At 30.1% G+C, this 16,654-nt stretch overlaps 2 protein-coding genes across 5 annotated transcripts; both read left to right on the top strand.

Annotated features, from left to right (window-relative positions):
- Positions 1-127: 127 nt before the first annotated feature.
- Positions 128-8,080, top strand: LOC101513192 (uncharacterized). Of its 3 annotated transcripts, none has more exons than XM_073370317.1 (8): positions 128-266; positions 3,627-3,784; positions 3,879-3,998; positions 5,149-5,354; positions 6,047-6,190; positions 6,486-6,703; positions 7,237-7,495; positions 7,619-8,080. In XM_073370317.1, exons 2-8 carry the CDS (start codon positions 3,709-3,711, stop codon positions 7,745-7,747), a joined length of 1,152 nt encoding a protein of 383 aa, XP_073226418.1. In that variant the 5' UTR covers positions 128-266; positions 3,627-3,708; the 3' UTR covers positions 7,748-8,080. The 3 variants fall into 3 exon arrangements, with proteins under 3 accessions (XP_073226418.1, XP_012572815.1, XP_073226419.1); XM_012717361.3 differs by having other exon boundaries at positions 147-284; XM_073370318.1 differs by lacking the exon at positions 128-266 and adding an exon at positions 1,951-2,102.
- On the top strand, positions 129-1,912 carry LOC105851154 (protein WHAT'S THIS FACTOR 9, mitochondrial). Of its 2 annotated transcripts, none has more exons than XM_012717363.3 (2): positions 129-266; positions 815-1,912. In XM_012717363.3, exon 2 carries the CDS (start codon positions 839-841, stop codon positions 1,910-1,912), a length of 1,074 nt encoding a protein of 357 aa, XP_012572817.1. In that variant the 5' UTR covers positions 129-266; positions 815-838. The 2 variants fall into 2 exon arrangements, with proteins under 2 accessions (XP_012572817.1, XP_012572816.1); XM_012717362.3 differs by having other exon boundaries at positions 147-284.
- Positions 8,081-16,654: the final 8,574 nt, after the last annotated feature.

Raw genomic sequence — 16,654 nt, 5'->3', positions numbered from 1 at the left:
GATACTCTCACCCGTGACTTGACCTACACGTATGCAAAAATGGCTGGGAGTGGACCTATGAATACCACGTGTGATTTGGGTCGAATTCACATTTTGGACCCGAACCCGCCTTTACCTGCCGGTTGTGCCTTAAATGACTTAACAAAAAAAATTAATAAAATATAAAACAAAACTCAGATCAAAACCACAACTGATCTCAAGTCGCCGTGAAAACCAAAAGTTGGCCGGTAAACGCAGCCGGAGTTGGTTGTCGGCCGCCATAAACAGTGAGCAACTCTGTCCAGGTTTTCCTTTATTTCTTTTTTATTTCTCTTATTTTCCTTCCTCTCTATTGTAGCGTGAGAGAGGATGCGATTCCAGCACGATTTGCGTCGCAGAAGTGCATTGCACCAGTGAACTGCGTCGCAGCAGCACGAAGCTCTAATACGCTTTGCGATTGTGCGCTAAAGCGTCGCAATTCACATCATAGATGCTTAAAATGCTTTATTCTTCTTCCATGTTGTATTGTAGCTAGTTTCATTTTCTAAGTGCAATTTTAATTTTGCATCAACTTCAATTAATTCATGAACTATGAAGAATGAACTTGTTCTGTTAATTCCTTGTGTTTTGTTTAGGGATTTTAAAGTATTATTATATGATTTTATTGTATTTTTTTTTATAATTTACAACGATGAAATTTACAATTCATGAATAATTTACATTTTTTAATGCATATATCGGTTAAACTCTAATGCTGTAACTCTAATACAAGTTTTATAGTTTTAGTCTTAGAAACAAAATTTCTACCCTATGACAGAGTATTTCAACTTTACAGGGTATTGTAGTGAGCTGGTTGTTAATGGCTAGTTCCTTAAAACTCTTTCACCAGTTCAACCACATTAGGACTTTCGTGAATGCGAAGGTCAAATGGGTTCGAGACCCGAATCTTGATACAGCAGTCCTGAAAGAGAAAGATCTCAAACAGATAATTTCTCTCAAGAATCAAATTATTTCATCGCCTTCCAAATCCTTAACCATCTACAATGCCTCTATGCTGAAACCTTCCCTTAACCTTCCCACTACAACTATGAAATTCGTTGACAAATATCGTCATGTTTTCGCACAATTTCAACCGAGTCCTGGTGTTCCTCTGCATGTTAAGCTCACTACTCAAGCTTTATCTCTCCACAAAGAAGAAATGGCTGTCCATGATTGTCCGGCTAACCGTGAAGACGCTGCTCAGAGGCTTGCAAGGCTTCTAATGCTTGCTGGCATGACGAGATTGCCTATTTATGTAATTGAGAGGCTGAAATGGGATATGGGTCTTCCTCATGATTATATTACAACCCTTTTGGCTGATTACCCTGATTATTTTGATGTTTGTGTTGTAGAAGATCCATTGTCTGGAGAAGAAGTGCTTGCTTTAGAACTTGTTTCATGGAGAAAAGAACTCTCTGTGTCTGAGTTAGAGAAGAGGGAGATGAGCTTGAACTATGCTGCAGATAAAAGAAAACATGATATTCCATTTCCCATGTTTTTGCCTAAAGATTTTGCTTTAGAGAAGAGGGTGAAGACTTGGGTTGAGGGTTGGCAAACATTGCCTTACATTTCTCCATATGAAGACGCGTTTCATCTTGACTCGAATAGTGACCAGGCAGAGAAGTGGACAGTGGCGATTTTGCACGAGTTGCTTTCTCTTTTAGTGTCAAAGAAGACAGAAAGAGAGAATTTGCTTTGTTATGGAGAGTGTTTGGGGTTGGGCTCAAGATTTAGGAAGGCTTTGGTTCATCATCCTGGTATATTTTACATTTCTAATAAGATTAGGACTCAGACTGTCGTGCTTAGAGAGGCTTACAGAAAGGAATTTCTGGTTCAGAAACATCCAGTGATGGGTATGAGATATTGGTACATTCACCTCATGACCAAGGCGTAGAATCACCGTAAACGAGTTGATTGATGTGGATGATGATGAAATTGAAGCTTGGCTACTGAACCTGAAGTAGATTATAGTACAAACTATCTAACATAGCAATGAAACCTGATTTTCAAGTTACTGATTGTCGCAACTGACACACTGATTGTTAAGATGTTTCCTTTGGAAAATATTGGCTGCAAGTTTAAGAGTAATTTTATGAACTCAGTTTCCATAAATTACTGTATTTTTATGTTATGTTTTGGAAATTTATGCTAGTTGCTAAGGTTTTAAATTGTAAACTGATGCAGTTGTGATTACAGACTGCAATTTAAAACCGCATTAGTTAGTACTAATGCTACCGGGGTTACCTGTCGCCGTAAGTCATGGAGGAATGGATGTATGCCATGCCTAAACAACCATTTATGTAGAGTTTTCGGCGTTGTATTAGTTGTGGCCACAATAGTGGTTGATCTTGGACTAAACCGTGGTTGTGATTAACGGCCCCGTCTTTTATTTTTGTCACGGACAAAATACCTGTTTTCCCTACCTTAAACATCACCTCGTACAGATTGAGGGGCTTATTTGTCACCTTCACCCATCACATACTGAAGCATTTTATTGTTAGTTCCTCTTGTTTGGTTACATCACATATTTATACAAAGAAGGGAAGTTCTCAATATCTCTTCTGCAACCCACCTATTACTTGGCCAAACTTGCATCCCATGCATTTTTTTTATCTGAAAAGGGGAAAAAGATACATGATTTGCTTGAGGAAAAAGTGTGCCAGCACCCAAGAGGAATAATATCGTGATATTTATAGTTAGTTAGATACTGCTGTCTTTTTCTGATATTTGTTACTTATAATTCTAGTTAAAAACATCTATAAGTTTCCCAGTCTGTTAATGACTGTCAGAACTATTGGTATAAAAACCTTGTAATCTCTCTCTATTAATCAGATCATAACATATGATTTCAGATTCAACTTACAAGTTCCCCCTGCACGTTTCTCTCTATATCAGATTTTATCATGGTTGAATGTTTATAACATGATTTATAATCTCTAATTTCATGAAATTAGGAAAACAGTAAATGATATCAGAAACATAAATTGAATCCTAATTAATAATCGAAGATATATAACCCCGAATTGGATGGAATTTGAGTTTAGCAATAAATAAGTATAAATATATAAATATAATTTACACTTACATTTACTAGGAGATTATTAACATTGCTACTTCCCAAGTGCATGCATGATATTCCCTAGGTATATGGTTAACTATGTACATGAATAAACTCTCCCTCAAGCTGGAGCATACAAGTTAAATTGAATTTTGGCCCCCTTATTGTTTTGTAAAGATTTCTTCCAGTTGATCATAAGAGCTTACAACTTTAGTCCCAGTTCTAATTCATTCCACCATAGAACATCTTTTGGCACCTGAGTCAGACTTGTGATAATTGCCAGATCACCTGTTATTGTCCATTTAAGGCTGGTGATATGCATATTTTGATGGAGCTAAATTATTATTATTCACTTTTAGATATAATATGCCTTAAATTCACACGATTCCCCCATTTTTTCAAACGTAAATATTTCTTTTTTTGGCAGGTTTAACCAGGAAACTTGTGTATGAAAAAGTTTGCCATGTTTTATCCATCTTTTTATTTCTCATATATATGTAATTTAAGCATTAAACCACCATCCTAAGTTCATTTTATATATCTTGTGCAGCTAAAGTGCCTTGGTTGCAGGGCATTAGTTTCATCCTCTTCTTTTTGCATGGTATTGAATTTCAAGTGAGCATTTATGAAGCATGAAAATATTCAGTGGTTGGCGTCGTTTTGCTTTTGGTCTTCTTTTAATTTTCCTCGTTACTCATCTGTTTTCTGGTAGGCAATCCTTTCACTATTTCTTTTGTAAGTATGAATCTTTTTTTTGTCATGTATAATTGAGCTTTACAAGGGAACTTGGTTTTTGTCACAGTCAGGGAGCTGAACAACTCAAAAATGGTGGAATCCCGTAAACAACTAAACAAGAAATTTGATCATCTGGTTCTTGGTCCTGCTGCTGGCCAAGGCATGTCAAATCGTCTGCAATGCCAAGGTTCTTTTTGTCTCTATATAAAATAGTTATTTAAATTATGGTCTAATTCTTGAATCTTTTGTGCAGAATGGTGTGATTCTACATAGGTTGTCTTAGAATATATTGTTGTATCCGATAATGTTATTGAGGGCTCTCCTTGCACTATGAGCGTGCTAATAGCATTATGAAAATTGTCTTTGGGATTTTGATGAAATATCATTCACAAATGTGGAATTGGTATTTGTTTTTCTTGAAAGCCTCATTAGATATCGTCATAAATGTAATTTAAGGTGCTAAACAATTTTTTAACATTTTAATTTATGATGTAATCGAGGAAAACAACTTAATTAACTGATGAGTAATGTGAAAATCAGAAAGATATAAAAATATGTATGTGTGCGAGACCTTAGACCTTATTAGCTTTAAGAGTTAATATCAGTTTGTGTTTTGAAGTGTTGTTGCTTCTTATATACTACCATGCTTGATTTGATGTTGTAAAAGGTAAACCTAGTGCTATAAGGCTCCTGCCATGGCATTGCCCAGGATGGTTTTGACTCATTGGGAATCTGAGGGTCTATTATTGGCATTAAGCAGTTTAATCACAAAATCTTAAATATGGGAATGGTTTGTCATTACTATGGTGGTGTTCAGTGTTTTACTTTTAAAATTGATTCTCAGACTCATGGATTTTTTTGTGTTACTTTGACTTATTGTTATTGCAGATGCATGAAATTGTTTTCTCGGTTTGGGTTGTTCTTCTTGTGTCATTTGATATCAACTTACTCACAAACCTACTTTAACAGAAATTTAAAGTTTTACGATACCACTCTTGCCAATGTGACGTGCCATGAATTGGGTGTTATTAATGTGTAAAGTTTTTTTTTTTTTTTTTATATCTCATAAGACTTGCAACTTGAACCATATGCCAAAAGAGCAAGTTTGTGGATATCACCATATTTTGTCATAAATCTTATGTTGAAGATATTTATAAGTTTCATAATCTAGAAAAACTTGTAACTATTATTATATCCAATAAATATGGTACTTTTTTGTAGATTGTAAAGGTTTGAATATTTTCGTTTTTTGAGGTTTTGCATATTACTTCTAGTTACTGTCCATTGTTTTTGGCTTCTATTTATTCTTATGCATTTTACATCTACGCATTTCACAGGATCAAAAGCTCTTAACAGGACCCATTCTTCAAACGGCAGATTAGGTGTAGATGGAAGTATTGCATTTGTCACTGTCTTTACTATTTATAATTCTTCCGTCGATAAATTAGATGATAAATCATCAAATACAATTGTTGGCAATGCTTCATATAATAAGGTGGACAGGTCAATGGCTGTGTTGAATGTCTTCATTAACTTCATTCAGGTAACTATTGAATATATTTTGTGGGTTTGTCAGATTACAAAGAAAGAGCATATTGCCTTTGATTAATGTGTCGACTGTTACATTATATACCGTAGAATAAGTTTATCCCACCAAATCAAAGAAGAGAACATATGATATTGATACGGCCTTAGCATGACGTCTATATTAATATATTATTTGAATTGTATATTAGTGTTGGCAAAAATCTAAGTAATTAAGGGAAATGAGTGCACATTGGAGACACAAATTATTGTCAAAAAGTAGAGAAGATTACTTTATTCTTATTATATTGGTGAAAATATAGTGGTGACTGGTGACATTTTCCAGATAAAAAAACACAGCAGCAAGTTGAGATTCTTTTTTTACTTCTGAAAATACTATTAGTGTGAGGGATATAATTGAAGTATATTGAAGTTGCCCGAATTGCATGCTTACAATTCTTAACCAATTGGTTGCACCCAAATTGAATCCATTGGTCAATAAAACTACACTCATATATTTTAACTGTCTATCAATCAAATCACTGTTTGTTATATTTGTTTTCCTCTGTTTCACAAACTCAAATCCAGGCTTAAAGTTTGTAAACGGTCCACATATTGTGTAATTCATATTGTTATTTGGCTTTGAGCTCATTTCTGACAGTTATACCAGACTGACATCATTTAAAATTTGGTTATGGATAACATATGCAGGTAGCTATGCCCCAGAGCGAAGTGATTGTTCTCACAGATCCAGTTTCGGACCTTTCAGTGCACAGACATAGGGTCTCTCTGTATCCCATACAAGGTGAATATTCAAGAGACAAGTTGATGCTCCAAAGGATCAGGTCTTACATTGTAAGATCACATTGCATCCACAGTATATATAGATCTTTTTCGGTTAAAAATTGTTCCTCGTCAGTGAATACTTGTTGTGGAACTGTCTGTCCACTAATTGCAGTATCAATACTATAGTTGTCTTTTACCCCAATCACATGCACCAAAATAAATCAGAGTCTTTTGCTATCTTCATTGTTCTTTCTCTTTGACGTTATGTCACCCATATAGAGCTAGTAGTCTTGTTTTATCATTATCTGAAGATGATATAAATGTCAAAATTTATATAAACAACCTTTTGTTTGCTTCTTTACAGACCTATTTAGATACAAGACTTCATAAGCTTTCTCAGAATCCGAGGAATATTACTCATTACATCTTCACTGATTCTGATATAGCAGTGGTTGATGATTTAGGGCAGATGTTTCGTGATCATCCTAATTTTCATATGGCTCTGACCTTCAGGAATAACAAGGCTCAACCTTTGAATTCAGGATTCATTGCTGTAAGGGGTACCCCTGATGCAATTTTAAGGTAAATAAACTGTACTATCTGTAGTTTTAGTTTTATTTCAATTATTTATATTCTATTAAAAAATTTAAAAATTGGAGACTGTGTGTAATTGGCTAGTATTTATGCAGTTTTCACTGTTTCACAAAGTTTCAAGTATATTACTTCTCACATGGAATTAACCTTTTTCTGGATCACATACATGACCTGCAAATCGTTGCTTGACATGCTCATTTCAGGTTTCTGAGGAGAAGAAAATAATGTACTTTTGATATTTTATTATGATCCAGTTTTAGTTCAAAGAATTTTACACTAAAGTATAAACTATCCATGATCCATTTTAATTTTGGAAAGCATTTTTCCCGTTTGCTTCCCCTAGAATCTGAAACAAACAGATTTAATTCACTATACCTTAATTATTACAATTTAAAGGGGTACTACGCCATAAATTTTCTGATCTATGTCTCCCTTTTCTGGTTATCTAATGCTAAATTCCTGATTATCTCTCCCTTTTTTCTGGTATCTAATTCTTAAATTCAATTTGAGAATCAAAACAGGGCAAAGCTTTTCCTACAAGAGGTTTTGAAAATTTATGTCTCAAAATACATAAATGCTTCGCGCATGCTCGGTGATCAGCTAGCTCTTGCTTGGGTTGTGAAGTCAAAACCTCATTTTGATGCCAGCAGGTTTGCCAAAACAGTTGCTTTCTCTGATGACATTGGTGGTACTTCAATATTGTTCTTACCTTGTGCCCTATACAACTGGACTCCCCCTGAGGGTGCTGGTCAATTTCATGGCATGCCATTGAATGTTAAGGTATAATGCTCACTAGCGGAATGCTTATTGCAATTTCGGCTACAAATAATTTTTTGTTTATGATATATAATCCCTTTAACTTGTAATACAATGTTTCATTCCTGGTTTATTTCTGGGATGCAGGTTGTTCATTTTAAAGGATCAAGAAAACGTTTAATGCTCGAATCTTGGAATTTTTATTCCTCAACTCTTGACACTGCCGATATGTTATGCCTCATTTTGGGAAGTGGAAGAACAAAATATGACTTTTGAGAATGGATACTTCCAAAAGATTCATATCATACATCGCAGTCTCGTCTGACATCAACGGTTCCCAATTGTAGGACAGAAAAATTCAGCTATTGCTCCTGTGTCAATTCGGATTTGATTGGTGATAAGGTACTGATAACTGCAAACCAAATGGCAGGAGGAGCTGGACCCCTTAAATAGGTTGATCTGTTCTACTCAGGAGAGTTTTTTTGGGAAGGCACAGTGTTTCTGTTCCAATATAAGCATGTAGAACGTGATATTATTGTTTTGAAACGATAGTGGTATATACATTGGATAAGATATTTAATGAGTTTTGAATTGCTTGGTTGGGTTTCATTGGTAAACTTCCACTATGAGTTTTTTTCTTCGGCAGTCGGTTTTGACTTTTATTGGATAATCATCAACTTTCACTATGCAATCATTTTGACCGTGTTCGGAACCAGCGAAAGTAACATGAAAAATAAGCTTTCCATTGTTTGGTTGTACATTGAATATAGAGCCAAAGGAAATAAACATGTTGGCCCTATGATTTTTAATTTTTTATAGACAAATGTTAAAAATTAGTGGATACGTTAGTTTCTCTGGTTTGATAGAAGTTGAGAGAGATGGAATTGAAACCTTCACCTTATTCCAAAATAAAAATGTCAGACTGCTCATTTTATAGCATATATTATAAGCAATACATAGTTACATCTTTTGTTTTTGTTGTCTCACCTAAATAATTTTTTCTCTTTTATTTTTATTTTTTCTGTTTGCTAGTTTTGTTTCTTGACTTTGAATATTTTTTTTTATGTATTTCACTAAACCAATTTTTTTTAAATTAAATGGGATTTTGTTTTCAAATATTTTATAATTTATTTTTCTTATTTTATTTTATTTCAAATGAGAAATAACTCTTTAAATTGCTATTCTCTTCATCATATTCAATATGTAGGTAAAGTCCTTTTCGTCATTTTAGCATCATAGATTTTATCCTCTATATTTTTTCACATATTAAACAACTAAATATTTTCAAGTTTTTCGTGAGGATTGTATCAGTTTTTCCTCTCAATCCTCTTAATATATTAATGGACAGAGAATTTGCTAGGAACAGTTATCGGAGCCTTAATCTCTTCAGATATTATGTCAACATTTCAACTCATAACATTGAGTTGCACATTCAAAAACTACCTAATAGTGACATCAAACCACCATTTTTTTAATAGGTGTGAAAATGATTATTTTTCCTTATAATTGAGTGAGACAAGCTATTGTTTTCTCAATAGTCAATTTATTTATAGTGAAAGTTTGAGATATCTGATTGGGGTTTGGTAAGTCTGATGGCACGATTCAGAACACATCCCTTATGTTGTGTTTAATTATCATTATTATTAGATTTGGTTAATAATTAATATTTCATTCACCAGAAAAAACAATTAATATTTATTATCGGACGATTGAGAACCACATCCCTTATATGGTGTTTCACTCATCACTATTTGGTTTGACAAAAAGAACCATACAATACAATTATGATTACAGTGTAAAGAAATTTTATTCTATTAACTAATAATAATTATTGATTTAATAATTTTTCTACGTGATCATAACTTTCATCGATCACTGATAATACAATTTTAGTTAACAATTATTTTATTTTTTATGAAAACACTTTGATTAACAATTACTCATTAGTTGTTGGACGACTTTGTTCGCACTGCAATCAGAATAAATCTTATTGTTACATAAAAAACAGAAAACAATAGTATTAAACTTAATTTTTTTAAATAATCATGATATAAGTATGAAGGATCAACTATTGTTTAATGGTAAATAATATCCGTTTGGATAATTTGTAGGACAAATAAGGTAGATTCTCCTTTATTAATCAAATTTTCAACGTATATAAAAATTCAAAATCAAATTTATGACTTCTTGCTTAAAACGAAAATGTTTGAGTTCTTTATCACTTTGTTGGTATATGAAGCTTATAGGAGATTAGTGTTGGTAGAACTTAATTAACTTGTAATGTTTTTTCTTCTTCAAAAAACTGATTCCTCTTAAATGCTCTGAGTTGCTTTTTTATATGCTAAATATGCATACTTAGATTGCAATATTACCCCTGATTTTATTCCGGACAAGGGGAAAACATATTACTAAATTAAAAAATACAAAATTACAAAAAGTGTATAGCCACTTGTGAAAGTGAATAATAATTAAATAGTAATTTGTCTTTAATAATTTTTTCTAGCATCAGATAAAACCAAAATTTTAGTGTATTGTTTAAATATTATTAACATTATAACAATCATTTTCATTGAAAGCTCTAAAACTTTGATTGGACATTGCAAAATCTTCTTTATCTTTTTAACTCTGAAATGATCATTTGTAATTTTTTTAAAATTCTTTCTTGTTAACAAAGGTAGATAATTCAGCCGCTACTTTAAATTTTTCTGCTAAAAATAATGCTTCTTTGTCTTCTTATCTTGACGCAGTCAAACAAGACCGGTTCTTTCTAAACCAATCAGTTAATCTATTCTTTGATAATAATTCTAGATTAAACTTATTCCACATCTAACTCTAAGAACTCCAACCATTTCAAGAACAGTATAATCTTTCCAAAGTAGTTGAGAACTGTAAGTCTATGATGTTATCTAGGTAACTCAAAAGCTTGCACATAAATATAATAGCCGAAGAGATATAGAAAAAATAGTATCTTTTACAAAATATTCAAATGCTTCCTTTGCATAATTAGATAATATTTTAGGAAAAAGTCTAAATTCTAAGAACCATTTAATAAACCTTCGGAGGGGAAAAGTGTAGTTTGATATCTTTCTTAAACCAAATAAGCCATGTGTAATTATAAGGTTCAAGAAAAAAACACGTTATATCAAGAATCCATATAATCATAACTATAATTACGTGGAGTAAATCTTTGAGTAAATTTTCATGATGCCGAAGAATGATTCTTCCAATCCTTAACTGATAATAATACCTTTAATATTTTAAATTTTGAAAATAATAATTTTCCTAAAGTCCTTTTCATCATAGTGATGAGTAATATCAATTGAATTTGTATCAACTAAATTAAACTCATAAAAATGTTTAATTTAGTTTTTTTTTGTCTTCGGGAGGAAATGAAAACCATGATAATAAAATTTAACTGTAATTTATAATGATGAACAATTATCAGCAAAATATTCAGGTTCTAATACAAATAGTGGAATTTTATAAGCCTTTATAATAGATGATCAAGTAGAGGAAGATGAGGGAGGAGTATATAATGGTAATTTATCTTGTGCTTTGAGAGGGGTAAAGGGTTTTAGTTTGTAATGGTGAAGTGTTGTTTCTTGTAAAATTATAGAGAAAAAGGGTTGGTAATGCACTAAAGGAAGTCATCCTTGGTTAAATAGCCCGAGTAGGCGTAGGAGGAGGTAATACTTGATATTTATTATAATTTTTTAGGGAAGTAATAATCTACTTGAAGGACTATAATGTTTGTTTTGTTATAATAACTTTAGTATTTGGGATCTCAAGAGGAGACCCATATCTACTTTTAGGATCACTCGTGCCTTTTTCTCTAAATGAATTCTCGAGTAAGAAAATATGGAAGATAATATTTCTCTCCTTTTAATATGTTCAATATCAAAATCAAAACATGAAAGTAAAAATTGTCATCTAGCAAACATACGTTTGGAAACTAAATTTTAAACATCTTTAGTTGTTTTGCAATTAGTTTTTTTTTTTTTTTTTTTTTAAATCTTTTAGCAAATAAATCATCTTGAAATCTTGTAATACTTAAAACAATTGTCAATATTTCTTTTTTAATAGTACTATACTTTTGTTGAGTTTGATTCCAAGTTCTCGAGTAATATCGAACTATTTGTTCTTTAGAGGTGTTAGATAATATTTGCTTAAGAATCCCTTTAAAACCTATTTATGATGAATCAGTTTCAACTATAAAAAATACTTGAGGACGAGGAAGCTTCTTAACCATTTATTTCAAAGTGTTAATGCTATGAGTCATACTTTCATCCCACTTTAGTGTATTTTTCCTTAATCTTTTAAATAAAGGGCACATGTAATCCTAAGATTATGAATAAAATATGCAACATAATTAATACATCCTAAAAATATTTGTAGTTGATTTTTATCTAAAATTCTTTCTGCAAATTCTATTGCTCTACTAATTGGGACAATAGTTCATTCAAAAGCATCAAATCCTAAAATCCTGATTTTAGTTTGAAATAATTTGTTTTTTCTTTTAGATAATACTAATCTCTTTTCTTTAATAATTTCCAAAAAATTATTTAAATGATCAAAATATTGATTAATTGAATTAAAAAATACTAATACATCGTCTAAGTATACTATTATAAATTGAGAGTAATTATTAAATATTTCATTCACTATATTTTGAAATTTACTAGGTGTATTTTTTAATTTTAACGATGTAACATTTTATTCATAATATCCAAAAAGAATAATAAAATAATTTTATACTTATATTCTTCGACTAACTGTATTTGATAATAAGTTGACTTTCAATCATAATTTGAAAATATAGCAGAATTATGCAATCCACTTATTAATTTTTTATTTTCTTTCATATTGGATACCAAATCTATTTTAAAGATTTGTTTAAAGGTTTATAAGTTATAACTGATCTTGGAGTCCATTTATCCGATTCGGATGCATTTACTACATAAAAAACATAACAACTTTAAGGTGATTTATTTGGTTTAATAAGACCTTTTATCTAAATATTCATTTATTTCTTTTTTACAATATTCTAAAAAGTGTTGATTCATTTTGTATTGGTCTTGCTTTAGGAGGAATATTTTGTTCTTTAAAATCAAAATCATATAGTAAAGATAGCGCATGATTTTTTCTAGTCTAAAAAAACGTTATAATGTTTAGCACATAATTTGTTAAAAGAAATTTGCAATCTTTTTTAGCTTTTCTTGTATTTGTTGTATTTGTGGCAGTTTTACTCATTCTTCAATTTTTTTATAATGAATTTCTTTATTAATCATAATTATTTGTTTTTATTTTTGTTTTATTAAATTTATATATGAAGTTGATTTTTCTTGTATTTGATTAAACTATTTTATTTTGGGTCTCTATAAACTCAAAACTAACTTCTCTTTTCGTGACTTTTAAAGTAATTGCGGTACATGATAAAAAAGGATGATATATTACAAAAAGAAAAAGAGTTTCAAATATAATTTTCTCACGTATATTTTTTACTAATAAAAATGAGAATAACATACTTTATTTTAATAAAAATTTTGCTTTTGGTAATTTATAAAAAACTATTGACCTAGAACTATTAGCTTCACCTAGTGACACTTTTGTTTTTTCATGACATATGGTTGGAATTATTCCTTTCTGTATAAAATTAAAATCTAAATTTTGTCTATATGACTTAATATTATTACGACTTTTCTACTCATTAATTATTTTATTTCCTTTTAACTCTAGTTAATTTAGTTCTAATTCTAAATCTCTTTGTTTTAAGTGTTCGACTTCTTTTTTAAAATTTTTTATTTCGTTTTGTAAATCAACTAAGGTTGGAGATACAATTGTAAATCTTTTAAATCTATCCATAATGTTCTTAAATTATATCATATGAATAATTCCTTTATTCATTTATTCTTCATCAATAATATATTTAACTTGTTCGATAAAATTTTGTATTATTTTTTAGTCTTGCATTTTTCCTAATATGTAAATTATTTTATTAGCCTGATTTTTAGTATTACATTAATTCTTTTAACACAAGCATCACAATCACATATGTCTATCTCTAGGCATTCAGAAGAGTTAGATAACTTCTCCCCAAATGATTCACTTACTTGATTATTGACATCCTCATAACAAGATTTTTTTTCCAAAGAACTTTCAGATATCAAATTCTAAGATATTAATAAGATTACCTTTTAATTCTTCTTGAATATTAAGATTATTTATTTTATTAATCTTTTCTTTAACTCTACATATTTTTACATAATGACCAAATCTTTCATATTTAAAACACTTAATATCTTGAAAGTTTTTCTTTTGTTTTCTTTTCCCCTTAGTCCTATAATTTTGTTGATCTTTATATGATTGTTTTTTATACTATTTCTAACAGTCATTCTTTTAACAAAAGGTTTGAACGATGATTTTTTTCTTTCTAGTATATCTACTTGGGGCTTTAGCTGATTTTATTTCAAACTGCTTACAAAAATAACTTAATTCTCTTCTACTCTAAAGACTTTTAGATTTAATTTAATTTTGTAATTTATAATCAGCATAAATTTATATTTCAACTTCTACTATGTAATTAGATATTTCTCCCAATAGTTAAATCACTATACGGTATAATTATATCATTTTATTTCTTAATGTTACTTTTGATTTTTTACTTTTTTTTTGCAAATAATTTAGGTAATCCTCCAATAAATATTTCTTTTCAGTAATCTGATGCTCCATCTAATCTATTATAGTTTTGACAAAATATATCTTTATATAAGCAATAATCAGACATAGTTGGACAATAAAAGTCTACTAATTAATCGGTCTCTCTTTGTTTTTTTTAAACTTCTCCAACAAAATGTTTAGTAATAATATATAATAATGTATTAATTAGTAGCATCTTTTTCGTCTTCATTAGATTCATGCTTCATGGTATTTAGTATATAGTATGTCTATCTTCTTCTTTTTTATAACTTACAATATTTATTTTTATATCTGAACTTAAAATATTATTTGGTAATGACGACTTTTCTATTTCTTTTTTTAATTAAGTCTTCTACTATATTATTTTTATTTCCTAAATTCAAGATTTTTAAATCTTGTTCTAGAACATTAATATGTTTATATATTGGTCTTTTAGGGTCTAAAATATAATCTTTATAATTTTCATATTTTTGCAAATTTTAACCTGATAATTCAATTCTGTCTAACTGTTAAAAAATATTATATAATATTTGATTTGAAAAATTTAATTGACTATAAATATTTTTAAATTCTTTTTTATCATCTCTTGGATTAGTAATTGTTTTAAAGGGAGAAACTTCAACTTTTATCTCTTCTTTGGTATGGCCTAATATAGCTTCTAAAGGTGGATGTATAATATTAATATAATATTTTTTATCTATTTGATTTTCATCTTGTATTTAATCTAACATTAAACCCTCTAAATCTGTTAAAAAAGGATTATTAAAAATGTTTTCTTGACAATGTAATTCAAACCATGTGAAAAAGTAAATGTTTAACTTTTGTGGTTCAAAAAAAAATATATTTAAATTCTTTTTTACTAAAAGTATGAAAGTAGATTTTCTTTTATTATAATTTGTTTCAAAATCTTCTCTAATCCAATATTTTTTTTTAAATGGTTATTCATGTTGTATGACACATATAACTTGAGATATTAGATAATTGAGAAGACTCATTATAAATTAGTTGAAGAATATTAAGATTAAAATTAACTATGGTAAAGTTAATATGTACAATAGAATATGTCGAATGTATAGATTGATATAACTAAATATCATTAGAAGGGGGGTTGAATAGGGATTTTGTTGTTTAAAAATATTTTTCACGTGTTATAAAATGCTATCCTCTATGAGAGGATGCAAACTCAAGGATGGTTATTTAAACCTTTAAATTTGTGCTAAGTAAAAGAAAGAGAAAATGTAGAGAATGACACACACAACTTTTATACTGGTTCACCCAATGAAGGCTACGTCCAGTCCTCACACACTTGTGAGATTTTACTAATGATCAAACTGTTCAACCTTTCAAAGAGGATGATTACACCTTGTGTATTCTTTAACCTCACCAAGCTTACAATCTTGTTTCTAACAAGTTCCAACTATTTTCAAGTGTAACTTACATGGACATTACAAAGTGATATGAATATGATTGTTTCTCTTTACTTAAATACTTTCTCAAAAGATATTTCAAGGATCAAGTGTAAGATTACATAAAGTATAAAGAGATGATGGAAATTGCTCGTGATAGCTTTAAGATTCTTGATCTTTTTATGCAAAGTTGTTGTGTATCTTATGATGAAGAGCTTGCCGACTTTTATAGAAGTCTTATGATGATCTTTCCATGTGACAAGATCTTTATGACCGTTGGGAATTTAATCAAAAAGTCCAAGGTCTTTCATCATATTTACAGAATTGCCATCCAGCTGTCATTGGACAGATTCAGTCCATCCTCGAGCAGGAGGATCAAACTCCTTGGAACTTGGTTTTGAGTTGTCCTTTTCTTTTCTCATTCTTCAAGACATGTAGGACTTCTATTTTTGGTTTGTTTGTTGTTGCCTTTCTGTAGATTGACTCTACATTGTTTTCAATTATACAAGAATGATATATAGGTCTGCTCTTAGCATTTGCGCATGATAGGATGTGTTGCTTTCAACATTTGAGAATGATGTGGACTTATAGAACTGTCCTCCAACCTAGTACAATCCAACCTCGTGCCTATCCATTTTGCCTTATGACTTCTTTATATCAAATGTTTTATTTATTCATTCTTTAATACTATTTTGTCGTCTCTTAATGAATAAAAAACATTTGTTTCAGTGAGGATGGGATTTTTGCAATTTTGAAGCTTCATCCTCTTTACGAGGTTATCCTCTCGTATTCCAATCTTTTAGATTTGAATCAAATTTTTCTCCTTTTTGTCTTATTGATGATTAATTTGTTTTCTTATAAGAATTCACTCCAAAGCACAAATTAGTCATTAACCACAATCATAATCTTTTAAACAATTTTGTTATCATTAAAACCATTAGAGAGATTTTGGCTCAACAATCTCCCCCTTTTTGATTATGAAAAAATTCTTTAGATTATGATTTAAAATATAACAAGTTTATAAGATAAAAGGTTTAGGCTCCCCCTCAATCATATGTAATAATTTTTAAATTTAAAAATA

Source organism: Cicer arietinum, chromosome 6 (assembly GCF_000331145.2).
Source record: "Cicer arietinum cultivar CDC Frontier isolate Library 1 chromosome 6, Cicar.CDCFrontier_v2.0, whole genome shotgun sequence".
In the NCBI taxonomy this organism is placed as follows: domain Eukaryota; kingdom Viridiplantae; phylum Streptophyta; class Magnoliopsida; order Fabales; family Fabaceae; genus Cicer; species Cicer arietinum.
This window is presented reverse-complemented; position numbering and strand designations above follow the sequence as displayed.

What these genes read in the sequence shown, in the direction of transcription:
- LOC105851154 (XM_012717363.3), top strand. Translation starts at nt 839, where the DNA reads ATGGCTAGTTCCTTAAAACTCTTTCACCAGTTCAACCACATTAGGACT.
- LOC101513192 (XM_073370317.1), top strand. Translation starts at nt 3,709, where the DNA reads ATGAAAATATTCAGTGGTTGGCGTCGTTTTGCTTTTGGTCTTCTTTTA. An exon ending in AAAGGATCAGGTCTTACATT is followed by an intron (nt 6,191 to 6,485) that starts GTAAGATCACAT and finishes GCTTCTTTACAG; the next exon opens with ACCTATTTAGATACAAGACT. An exon ending in GCATGCCATTGAATGTTAAG is followed by an intron (nt 7,496 to 7,618) that starts GTATAATGCTCA and finishes TCTGGGATGCAG; the next exon opens with GTTGTTCATTTTAAAGGATC.